General features: G+C 43.2%; 1 protein-coding gene across 2 annotated transcripts in view; it reads left to right on the plus strand.

Annotated features, from left to right (window-relative positions):
• The window catches only part of TTC23 (tetratricopeptide repeat domain 23), a 109,481-nt gene that overhangs the window by 84,362 nt on the left and 12,023 nt on the right, over window positions 1-13,096 (plus strand). For both annotated transcript variants that reach the window (XM_082617557.1, XM_082617558.1), the window contains 2 exons: window positions 1,778-1,905; window positions 6,529-6,678. In XM_082617557.1, the coding sequence (XP_082473683.1) occupies window positions 1,778-1,905; window positions 6,529-6,678 (278 nt within the window). The remainder of the gene's footprint in view (window positions 1-1,777; window positions 1,906-6,528; window positions 6,679-13,096) is intronic.

Raw genomic sequence — 13,096 nt, forward strand, 5'->3', positions numbered from 1 at the left:
ACTTTAATTTATTGGTTCAGAATTTCCAAACCAAGGGAATTCCCTGGCTGTCCAGTGGTTAGGACTCTGTGCTTTCACTGCCATGGGCCTGGGTTCAGTCCCTGGTCGGGGAACTAAGATCCCACAAGCTTGGCAGCACGGCAGGAAGGAAGGGAGGGAGGGAGGGTGGGAAAGAAGGAAAGAAGGAAAGGAGGGAAGGAGGGAGGGAGGGAGAGTGATGTGGAACAATTTAAAACAAAAAACAAAAAAAGAACTTCCAAATCATGTAGGTGGTGCAGATTCAGCCCTCAAACATGTGCGTGTCTCATGTGCAGTGTCCCAGTTTCTTTCAGATGCTCTTTTTCTAGCCATGGCCTCTGGAGGGACAGCCTTGAGGCTTCTCCTTGGACCAACACAATTGTTCTTATCTCAATTTTAGGGATTCCTGGCTATATTGGTTTTCTTTTGCTGCATAGCAAATTATGGTTGTTTAAACACCCAGTTTAAGCTCACAATTCTGTCAGTCAGAAGTCTAGCATGGTAAGGTTGGCGTCTCTGCTCAGGCTAAAATCAAGTTGTCAGCCAGCTACATTCTCATCTGGATCATGGGGTCCTTTTCTAAGCTCATCCCTGTTATTATCAGGATTCAGTTCTTTGTGGTTGTAGGACTGAGCTCCCCATTTTCTTGCTGACTATTGACCTCTCTCAGCTCCTATGGGCCACTCTTGGGTCCTTGTACCATGGTTCCCTCCATCTCAGCAATGGAGAACCTCCTTTTCAAATCCCTTTCATGCTTCGAATCTCTCTGCCTTCCTTTTCTGCCTCCAACTGAAGAAAACTCTGCTTTTAGAGGACTGGTGTCATTAGGTTAGGCCCAAGGGGTAATCTTGCTTTCTCACAGTCAACTGTGCCATATAACGTAATCTTATGACAGGAGTAATATCTCAGCATATTTATAAGTTCCACCCATAATCAAAGAGGAGGGCATAATCAAGGTAGAGGGTCATTTGGGGACATCCTAGAAATCTGCCTATAACACTGGATTTTTGCAGGGAGCCCCATTCCAGCTTCCTACCACACAGAGGCCTCAGGCTTCATCTCCAGCCCTACTCAGGCTTATCAAACCCCATCTGGGAATACAGTACACCTTTTTCCTAATCCCCTCATGGACCATTCAGCTTTAGCTCCCCCTCCCTGCTTTGGCTTTTAGTTTCCTCTTCATTTTCCATACCTGAGATTTTCCTTTTTTTGCTTTCAAGGTTTGCAAATATTTCAAATATTTTTGTTATATTATAACCAGTATGTTTAAGTGTTTGGAATGGTTGAGGTTTTTCCTTCAGCAGCATGTCAGCCATATTTTCCAGAATTTTAGGGTTATCAAGTTACATTCCAAGATTACAGAGTCCATTAAAGTCAGTGGATCCTTGGAGTCCTAAACCCAGTGAGGAGCAACCAGACTTTTACAAAGAATTAATGGTTAATCGATCTGAAAACTTAACAATGTGTCAGGTCTAGGGGATAGTTTCCCTGTTTGCATTAACTTTGCTTACTGTATCACTGGGAAAGGGAAGATGTATGAAAACCAACGAAAATAAATTACAGTATCTTTCTGAGAACTAGACCCTGTCTAATAAAACAGTCAGATTAATTGACAAAAGACAGTTTCCTTAACTGGGTTATCTTGTCCAATTACTTATTATTTTCAGATCATTCACCATGACTAAACACATACTTATTCTATTTCCATTTCAAATCTGCAAGCTGTTTTCAACATTGTTGTTGTGATGCTTTTCTTCAGATGTGGCTGAGCAGTATTTTCAAGATAGCATGGCTAATCTTAAGGCTGCTGAAGAGATAGGAAAAGCCAAATTTCTTTCAATTCAAGATGATTATTGCCATTTTCTACAAGTCACTGGACAAAAAGAGGTAAGTGAGTTTGGACCACAGCTGACTAGTTATTTACCTGGGCAACCCAGTTGATATCCAAAGGGCTACTCCTGCACTCTGAAAGCATTAAGCATCTACCATGTGCAAGGCATGTGCCAGGCTCCATGGGGAGAGGGATAAATAAGGCCAGGCAGCCACTCTTGGGCAGCTCCCAGATATTTGCTCTCGGGAAACAAAAAAGTTCATGAGAATGTAGATGCCATGTCCACCTGCGGAGTATCTTAAAGGACTAGAAACCTTGAGAACCCAGTGGACAGACTCTGCTTACCGCAGCCTGTGGTTCTGCCTGGCATAGAGGGTGGAAGTTAGTGTATCTAATTCCTCTCATTATCTTAGCTAATGGATGAAATTTGCATATCTAATAAGAACTACACAGTGCAGAAGTTACGGCTCACTGTCCGTTGAACCATACAGGCATGTTTTCCATGGCTTGTAAAAATGGAACCAGACCCAGAATTTATATTCATTGGTAGTTAAACCTTTGGGAACTTATTCCATAAAAAGTCTAACAACTACCAGACACCCACATGCTTCATTTATACAGATTTTTTTTCAACTCTAACCTGTCAATGGGACTTCCCTGGTGGTCCAGTGGTAAAGAATCCGCCTTCCAATGCAGGGGACGCAGGTTCGATTCCTGGTCAGGGAACTAAGATCCCACATGCCGTGGGGCAACAAAGCCTGCACACCACAACTACTGAACTCGCACGGCTCAACAAGAGAGCCCACATGCCACAAACTACAGAGCCCACGCACCCTGGAGCCTGTGTGCCACAACTAGAGAGAGAAAACCCGCATGCTACAACTAGAAAGAAGCCCACACGCCGCAATGAAAGATCCCACGTGCCGCAACTAAGACCCGACGCAGCCAAATAAATATATAAATTTTTTTTAAAAAACAAAAAACCTCTAACCTGTCAAGGCAAATCCTTGAGATGAAAACCTTTTTATTTCCTCTGCTGTTATGTAGACCTTCTCCCCCACAGCTCTCTCCTAACCCTTAATCCCTCACCCTTCTCTCAGTTGATGTGAGCTTAAGGAACATAGGTTTTTAATCTAGATGCATGAATGTTCGTCAGGCCAAAGTTGGGCTACAGTAACCATAACAAATGGAGTTTCCATATTTTTCTGGATCACCCAACCAAGTAGAGAGGGGTCTTCCAGGGGCCTCAGATTCTAGAACATCTCTAGAAGTTCTATGTGGAGTGCTCAGGGCAGAAATCTGAGGGGAATTCTGTCCCCATCATGCCTTAGCCCTTCCAGCTCATCAGTCATTTTTACCTTCAAAATGCCCCTTGAATCCATCCATTGGTTGCCGTCTCCACCTCTATCAGTCATCATCTCCCACCTGGACCTCTCTGATAAACTCTTGTTCCCCAGCTGCTGCTTCCACTCTTGCCCTTTTCTAATCCATTCTGAATAAGGAAACCATGGTGATCTTTGCAAAAAGCAGATCTGATCAGTGGACCCCCATTTGTAAAATACTACACTGACTCCTCAGTGCCCTTAAGATAAGCCAGAATCCCACATTGCCCACAATACCTTGCACATTATGGATTCTGCTGACATTTCCAGTCTCATTTTTGCCCCCTCCCTTGATCTGTGTTGCAGCCACAGTGGCCTTTTCTAATCCCCACTTCTGGGCAGTGTCAGCTTTTGTCTCCTGCTCTTGGAAGGTTCTTCCTCATTGATCTCCTGGCTAATGCAGATCCATCCTTCAGGACTCACCAGCTTGCCTGATTCCCCTCCCTCAGTCTTCATTAGATTCTCTCCACTATTCTTCATCATAGAATCCTGTCTGATATAATTATATAACAGAGTATTACAATAATATATTGTGGACGGTTACTGTCTCTCCCTGACTAGACCAAATTCCATGACAGCAGGGACTCTCTTATTCGTGGTGGGGGAGCATTGAGCCAATGGGTGGATGGATGCTTGGCTATGGGCTGTGTGACTGCTCTGGCTGCCACAGGGCATCCACCCTTTTCCCCTTTCCTGTCTGGCTTCCTGCGCTGGTGTCTGTCATCACCGCTGCCACGCGTCACTGCCCTTGCCCAAGTCACCCAAATCAGTGGCATTGATCTAAAGATGTACCTCACTTCCTGAGGCCTCCCCTGGAGATTTTAACAAACTGGCTCTTTGCATTCTACAGCCCCTGTCAGCCCTTCTGGTGCCCTTATAAGAATAGACAAAGCTGCCTCTTCCTCAGGTGGGTGCAGTCTGTGCCAGGGCGCATTGCTTAGAGAGCGGAACACGGGCCGGACTTCAGCCCTCCTCATTCTCCTGCCAGGCACCCTTGTGCGTGACACAATCTGTCCAACCAAATGTGTCACCTTGTGTTATGCTCACTCTTGGTTACAGACCTCACTGTGGGTTCCAGCAGGAGCTGGCCAATGGGGCTGGGCCCAAGGACAGTCCCAGGCACGAGCACAAGGATGTGCTCAGACTACCTCAGATGTGTCACAGCCTACATGTGGGCTAGGACCCTTTGCCAACAGGAAGGTGATCCTTGGGAAGGAAAATGCCTTTTAAGGTAAAATGTAAGTGAAGTTTACTTTGCCACAGGTTAAAAGATACTCCATGTTAAGATACTCTTCTAGTTGTGCTGCTCTGCTGCTCAGGAAGCTTCTCTGACTTCTTATTCCCCATAAGAAAATCTAAACTCCTCAGCCTGGCATGAAGGTCTCCACCACCACCCCAGCCCGTGACTCCTGTCTCATCTCCCTCTGCTCCTCTTCCTACTTTCTCTGCTATAGTCAAATTCATCCCCTCACTGGCCTTGAATGTGCCGTGTGCTTCCCCCAGCTCCCACTGTGCTCCCAGGTTCCCATGCCCTCTTCTTGGTCCACCTAAATCCTATTTATTCTTCACTTCTCTCCATTAAGCTTTTCTAACTCTCAGAGACTGTCACAGTCTCTTTCCTTTAAACCCATATCCATGTGGCATCTCTTCCATTGCCATCTCGACTTGCCATTCAAGTTCATGCACATCTATCTCTAGTTTCCCCAATCAGGCTGTAAATGGCGTTGAGAGCTTCATTTAGGAAAAGGTGTCTGGCTCTTCTTTCCATCATTGGCTCCTCCAAGCCTGACAACCAATTTTCATGGAAAAATTGCCAAACCCAACAGTTGCATCACAGACACTGGGAAGGGACATGACAGGCTTTAGCATCAGGCAAGACCCATACCAAGGTGGGTCACACACTTCACAATTTACAGTTTCTCTTCCCCAGCAGTGATTTATCTTTCCATCTGAGAGATTGTTTCTTCCTTAACAGTGCTTTTCACCATGGTTCCCTGATCCCACCCCCCAGCACCTAATTCATATTCTTGCCAATAAACTGAGTAAAGGCCTTGCAAACTCCTCTATCTGGGGAGCGCCAGCAGGATGCCTTCAGGACTATGCGGTGGGCAAGGCGCCTTCACTGGTTCCTGCTTTATTCGGCTCTATTTTTCTTTTAAGGTCCACTTATTTCTCCCATATATTTTTTTTAAAGATTTCCTTGATGTGGTCCATCCCCAAAGTCCTCAATGAATTTGTTACAGTATTACCCCCGTTCCGTGCCTTGGCTTTTGGCCGTGAGGCATGTGGGATCCCAGCTCCCCGACCAGGGATCGAACCCACACCCCCCCACACACTGGAAGGTGATGTCCCAACCACTGGACCAACAGCGAAGTCCCTATTTGGCTCTTATATTGGGCGTTTGTGATCTCTACCTGTAATCATGCTTTCATGTAGAAGATTGTAGAAGAATTTCAGGAGAAACATGGGAGACCGACATACAGGGCTTTCCCGCTGTATGTCTTGCTGTATGACTGAAGAGATTAATACCAACTCATATTTTGTATTCCATGTTGGTATAAATAAATCAGATAAACCAAACAAGATGTCAAATATATTTAACTTTTCACCATGTTGGAATGTTTGCTTTTGGTTTCCTGAACTATTTCTTGTGAGAAATGGAAAACCCTGGAATATGTTCTGGATGTTCTGTAAGTAGATAAATGCCAGGAAACTGTAGTTTTCACTTACATAAGAACATCACTGTGCACAGAGGGAGAAGAGCCTGCAACTAAGAGGGATTAAAACTGGCAGGATCCAGATCCTAGATCTGCCACTGATGGGCTGTCTGACTCTGAGCAAGTTTCTTGACTGCTCTGTGCCTCAGTTTCCTCCTCTGGCAAACAAGGATTAAAATTGTCCTTATCTAAAGGAGATGGTGCAAGTTAAATGAGCTCACACACATAAACTGTTTAGCACGGTTCTTGCCACATAAAGGACACGATGCAGTACATGTTAGCTTTTCTTCTTACTACTCAACTAAAATGGGTTCCTGTAACATCTGAGATGGCTTTTTCTCCAGGGGTCCTTTATGCATTCTCTCTTCAGTACCCCGCAACACCCCCTCACCCCGAGTATATTATTTCCTGATTCCTATTTAAGGAGGAAAGTAGGCTCAGCTCATGAGACACTCTACCCAAACTCATTCCCCTAAAAAGTGAAAATACATATCAGTTACATCATTTTCTTAGGAGGCACTGATCTTTATCCAGCTTTGAACTTTTTATTTAACCAGACAGCTTTTTGTTCCTTTCACAGAGAGCTACCTCCATCCTGAGAGAGTCCCTGGAGGCCAAAGTGGCAGTGTTTGGCGATCTCAGTCCCGAGGTGGCAGAGACATACCGGCTCCTGGGGTGGGCTGACCTGGCACAGGGGAACAAGAGCAGGGCCCACAAGAAACTGAAGAAGGTAAAGCTGCAGCCTAACTGATGTGGAAAAAAACCCTCCCACCCTTTCTCACAGGTAGCTTTCTCTCCCTCCACCAAGCTCTTTTTAAATAAAACTTTACAAGTGGCTTATTTAGGTAAGATGACATCACTTTTGCAGTCGATCTCAGCTCACACTTTTTGGGGTAAAAGGTACAGTAATCCTCTTATGCACATAGATTTTTAAATAAATTATCAATTATTCTTTACTATGAAAATAATTTTAAATTTGTACATAGCGTAATTTATCAATCTTATTTTATTTTACTCTTTCTGTACACCCAGTTTATAGAGGAACTCTTTGTGTGTTCTTCTAGGACTTATGTTTATTTTTTTTTAATTTGGAGTTTGTGTGGATGGCATGAGGTATGGATCTAATGTTATCTTCTTCCCAAATGGCTGCCCAGTTGTCCAGCACCATTTTATTAGAGAGTCCACCTATGCTCCAGTGAGTTAACACTTTTGTCACATACTACATTTCCACATGTACTTGAGTCTATTTCTGGATTTCTTTCTATTCGACTTTTCTCTTCATTTATTTCAATCCCAGTACCTCGTTGCCTTAATTATAGAGATTTCATAGCATGATGTAGTACCTGGTAGGATTAGACTCCCCTCGTGTTTTTTTTTTAATTTTTTGGCTGCGTTGGGTCTTCATTGCTGTATGCGAGCTTTCTCTAGTTGTGGGGAGTGGGAGCTACTCTTTGTTGTGATGCATGGGTTTCTCAGTGCGGTGGCTTCTCTTGTTGTGGAGCACGGGCTCTAGGCCTGTGGGCTCAGTAGTTGTGGTGCACGGGCTTAGTTGCTCCGCGGCATGTAGGATCTTCCCGGACCAGGGCTCGAACCCATGTCCCCTGTGTTGGCAGGCGGATTCTTAACCACTGTGCCACCAGGGAAGCCTCCCTCGTGGTTTTAGCATATCAGGTTTTCTAGATATTCTGGCATCTTTCTCTTTCCACATGAATTTTGGTATCATCTTATCTAGCTCCATAAAAAGTTTGGTGGTATTTTTTGGAGAATTGTTTTATTTGTAAATGGACATTGGGAGGATTGACATCATTATGATGTTGAGTCATTCTACCAAAGAACAAGGGATGTCTTTATATGTATTCATGTCTACTTTTGTAACATTCAGGCACATTTTAATGTGTTCCTCATATAGGTTTTGTACATTTCTTACTAAGTGGATTTCTAAGCGTTTTATCTTCTTTAATGCTACTATAAGTGGAGTTTTATCCACTGTTACACCTTTTGACTGGTTATTTTTGTGTATACGAAGACTATAGGTTTCTCTGTGTTAATTTTATATTCTGCTAGTTTGCTTACTTCTTTTCTTGCTTGAGTTAATTTGAGCACCAATTCTCTCAAGTTTTCCAGGGGTACTATTACATCATCTGCAAACAGTTTTACTTTCTGTGTTCCAAGTTTTATGCCTCTGATTGACTTATTTTGTCTAATTGAGTTGGTTCATACCTCCAGAACAATAATAAATAATGTGGAATAATAGGCATCCTTGCCTTGTTCCTGACCTTAATGGAAATGCCTCTAGTTATTCCTCATTTAATATATGCTGGCTTTGGACAAAGATTTATGTATATTTATCATGCTAAGGAAGTATCCATGAATTTCTATTTTCATGAGTTTTTTTTAATTAGAAATAATTGCTGGGGTTTTTTTAAATTAGAAATAATTGCTGGATCAAAGGCTTTGTCAGCATCAATGGAGATAATCAGATGATTCTTCTTAGATCACTTAATATGGTACATTTTATTATAATATTGAACCAACCTTGCATTCCTGGAATAAATCCCCTTAGTCATACTGAATTATTCTCAGTGTGATGTTGATTCTGTTTGCTGATATTGATTTTTTGCAAATATTTTGCACCAATATTTGTAAGTGATATTTGTTTAAGTATCAATGTTATTTTGCTTCATAAAAATAATTTGGAAGTTTACCTTTATTTTCTATGCACTGAAGGATTTTATACAACATTAAAACTATCTAGTCTTTGAAAGTTTGTACCACGTGTAAAACTCTTTAGGCATGGTGCCTTTAGGGGGGAAAATTCCTGGACAATCTTCTCTATTTCTTCTACAGACAAATTGGTTTGTTGAAGCTTTCTATCTCTAATGGGGTCATTTTGGTAAACTGTGTTTTTCTAGGTACTTATCTATTTCATTCACATTTTCAGATTGATTTGCATAGAGATTTGCCAAGTAGTCTCATGGATTTTTTTTAATTTCTACGTTTTTAATAGTTATTTTCCCATTGTAATTCTTAGTTTTTTATTTGGATTTTCTCACTTTTTTTCTTTACTGAGTTAGTTAATGGTTTGTCTATTTTGTTAATTTTTCTAAGAAACAGGATTTGAATTCTATGGATAAATTGCCTTCCTATTCTCTATTTCATTAATTTCTGATTTTATCTTTATTCTTTCTTTCTTTGTGACTTATTTTGTTTTACTCTGTTGGAGTCTTTCCTATCTTTTTGAATTGGGAATTTAATTCATTTGGGATTTTATTTTTATTGATATAAGTGTTTTAGGCTATGAATTGTCCTCTTATTATTGCTTTAAATGCATCTTATAAGTTCTGTCATGTTGTGTTTTCATTACATTAATTAGTTTTAAAATGGTGAAAACCTGGGAACCTTTAAGTAATATAACTGCCCAAACCAAAAGAATTAACTTCAGTTCTGAGTGGGCTGTCCTATAGGTCAAGCCTTTTTTTCTCTTTTTATGACTTCTGATTCTGCTTCAAAAAGCATCAGATTTGGTAACATGTGTGGTGCCTATTTTTTAGTGAGATAACATATATTTATTATCAATTAGTCAACAGTAGTTATTGGATATCTTCTATGGGCCAATTACTGTGCTAGGCAGAACTGGGGAAAGACAATGAATAACCAAGATAAATATGCTTCTTGTCTTTGTGTGACTTTCTAGTCTAGGCAGGAAGATATATTAAACCAATCATTTCAGATAATTTTAAACATTACACATGTGCCAAAGACATTACGGTGAGGGAAGAGGTGAGAAATGTAGCTGAGGGTGGCAGTTGCTCTGGGTTTCTCTACCCCCCACTTTTAAGCTAATGCTTATCGAGTGATTGTTATATCTCTGGCAGTGAGTTAAATGATTTTTATCTATTAACTTATTTAAGCCCTATAGTAACCCTAAGGGTTGGATACCCCTACTCTCTGTTTTTGCAAAGAGGGAAACTGAGGCTGAGAGGATAAGTGTCTCAGCCTTGATTGCAAAGCTAGGAGTCATCAGAGTGGGGATTTAGCATCAGGCAGTCCATATTGTGCAGTCTACTCTATGCTATCATCTATTTTATAGCTTGGGCCCAAGTAAGATTTTGTTTGAACAGGGGCTTCTTGTGCTTTAAAAAGGTTTGAAAACCAGTGGCACAGTGGAGAGAATGCCAAGATAAGGATATGTAGGAGTCTTTGGGTTGCCACTGACAATACAACTCAAATTAGCTCAGGTATAAAGGAGTGTCTATTGTCTTATGGTTTCCAAGGAAGCACTGACAGGCACGTGATTAGCAGGACAGGAACACAGTGGAGACTTGGGAGAAAGTGCCAAAGCCAGACTCGAATGCCACCAGGGCTCTCTCTGCCCAGGAGTCCTGCCTGCTTCTCTCTGCACCTCCCCCTACTCCTCTCTCATGGCAGCATCTCCCCTCAAGATGGAAATCATGGTGGCCAGCCCCCCAGAGTTTTACTTCCTACCCCTGCTGCCATTTCTCAGTCACAGCTTGGAAGTTCTCAGGGAAAAATTGAGAGACCTGGCTTGGATCCAGTGCCCACCCCAGATCAATCAGCTGAGGCCAAGGGTGTGGTGGGGAGTAAGAACACGGTGCCTTCAAGGCTGATGGGTGGCCCACAGTGGAGGTGGTGCAAGAAACATGGTCCCATAGTTAGAAGACCTGGGACAGGGTCACTAGAGCCCCTCCCTGTTTGGGGGCATGTGCATTGAGTATAATAGGCATGCCATAGCCCCTTCCCTTAAGAGAGTCCCAGTCCCAGTTAGGGGAATTACAGACTGTAAACCCCTAACTCTTATATTATGTGCTCAGTATTGTGCTACAGGTCCACACTGTGATCAATGGGAGAAAGGGGATTAGGGAATGTGTCCAGATAAGTATTCTTGAAAAAGAGCATAGCCTAGCAGAGACAAGAATTCCCATGTTGGAAACGAGGTGGAAGAGGAGACTCAGGGGCAAGAGAGTGAAGCCTATTTAAGAAGCAAAAAGTAGTTGGGGTACCTGTCTGCAGAGGAGTGGCTGGGAATGACCTCGCTGCCATGTTTGCAAGTTAAGGGGCTGAGACTTGATCCTTTAAGCTAGGGTACCAAATGTTGGCCTGCAAGCTGAATCCAGCCCACTACCTGTTTTTGTGTGGCCCCTTAGTTAAAAATGGTTTTCTACAGATGATTATACAATCTGTAATCATTTTACAGGTGATCATAAATTGATTTGATAGAGAACACTGACTTTGAACCGCAGCTAAGTGAAATTTTATCCTCCCCCCAAAAAAAGAAATCCATTATTTTCATTAGTAGAACTAGATTACCCAAAAAATATACTTATTATTATTATACTTTAAATTTCATCGGCAAAAGTTTGTGGACATTTGTTTCCTCTCTTCCTAGGTTAAGTACCTACATAGTAGCTCGATTTTCATCTCTTGGCCCACAAAGCCTACAATATTTATCACCTGCCCTTTGCAGAAAAAGTTTTCTGAACCTGGCTCTAAGCATCTGGGAGCCACTGAGGGAATTTTAAGTAGGGCATAATAGGTCTATATTTGTTCTTTGGATTTTTTTTTTTTTAAATCACTGTGAGGACAGTGTTGAGAATGGAATGGAGTGGCCCAAGAATCGAGGCAAGAGGCCTCAGTTTTCTCATCTGTAAAACAGAGAAAAGAGCAACCCCAAGCCCTCCTTCACTCCCACAGTTGTTCTGAGGCCAGTATGAGGCAAGGTGAGTGGGGCTGCTTTGGTAAGTTCCAGGCCCTGCCCGGGTGCAGAGTGCAGGCCGCTGAAGGGCCCAGATGGAGGAAAAGGCGGAGCTGTCCTGGCCAAGGCACACCACCTGCCCTTGGGAGTCTCCACTTTGCTCCCCCTCCCTCATTTCTCCCCTGAGGAGGGTAGATGGAATACGGAAAAACTCTTCTGAGAGTTCAGCCTAGACACTCAACTCCAGGCAGGGGAGGGACCCAGGAATAGGAGAGGGGGGCAAATGTTAGCAGACATACAAGAATTTGAGTTGGAGCCACACAAACCTTCATGTGGCCCTGCTGACTCCAGTGAGACCAGGCTGGTTCCACTACTGACCACACACTGGGGGCCAGGCTTACTGCTGCTATGGCAGCTCATACATCATTCCCAACCTTCACAGCAACCCTCCAGGTCAGACCTTAGTAGCTCTGATTTACAGACAAGGGGCCTGAGGCTCCTAGAAGTGAATTGTCTATGGGTAAGTTACTGTTAAATAAAGCCCACATTTTCCTTAATGCCAGTGGTTTGCCAAGCGTGGGTCTTAAACACCCTGCATTAGGTTCACCTTCTAAACCAGAGTCTGGGGCAAAGGGCCAGGGGCCCAGGGACCCAGGGACCTGCATTTTAGCTTCCAGGGGGAAGTGGAGAATCACTGCTCTGGGCCCCAGGCCCACCCACGGGGCTGAATATCAGCTCAGCTTCAAGAAACTCCAGGTTTCATCACTCTCAGAGCCTGCAGTGGAAGTTGGTGATGTTTTTACCTTTCATTTGGCCTCATTAACCAATCAGTCCTAAAAACAATGATTTTGACATTTTAAAGCTATCTGGCCACTTGCCAGAGTCAGAGAGAAAAGGGTAGAAACATGTATGTCTGCAGGTCATGGCCGCTGTGGTACACACACTCCTCATTTCCACTGGTCCCCGCGTACCCACCTGAGGACAGTGCTGGCTGCTTCATGAACACCAGGGCACACACAGGGCTTTAAATGTGCCTCTCACATCTGCTCCTGAGCTGGAGTTTCTCAGATGCCATATTTAGTGCTGGGCTCTGCATAGCCAGCAGCAGCAGCAGCTCTCAAAAGCCACTGGCCCAGCGTTTCTCTTGTTTTTATCACAACAACAGCTTCATCCCCCAAGTTTTCAACTCTGGAGCAGGAATCCATTGAAAACTGGACTTTCCAGATGTGCTCTCCTGTGCTGAATGGCCCAGGCATGGTTCTGTGGGCATGAAAAACAGGAAGGCACGAGAAACAAAGCCAACAGTGGGATTAAGTTACTGAAAAGAAAAACAGTATCGATCTTTCTTTCAAAGGCATCTGCAGGGGAACGTTGGAGAACTCTGTTGGCTCCAGATGGAAATTTCCACTGCAAAAGTTTCAATTTTTGCAACATG

This window comes from Mesoplodon mirus (assembly GCF_964341445.2).
Source record: "Mesoplodon mirus genome assembly, chromosome: 4".
NCBI lineage: Eukaryota > Metazoa > Chordata > Mammalia > Artiodactyla > Ziphiidae > Mesoplodon > Mesoplodon mirus.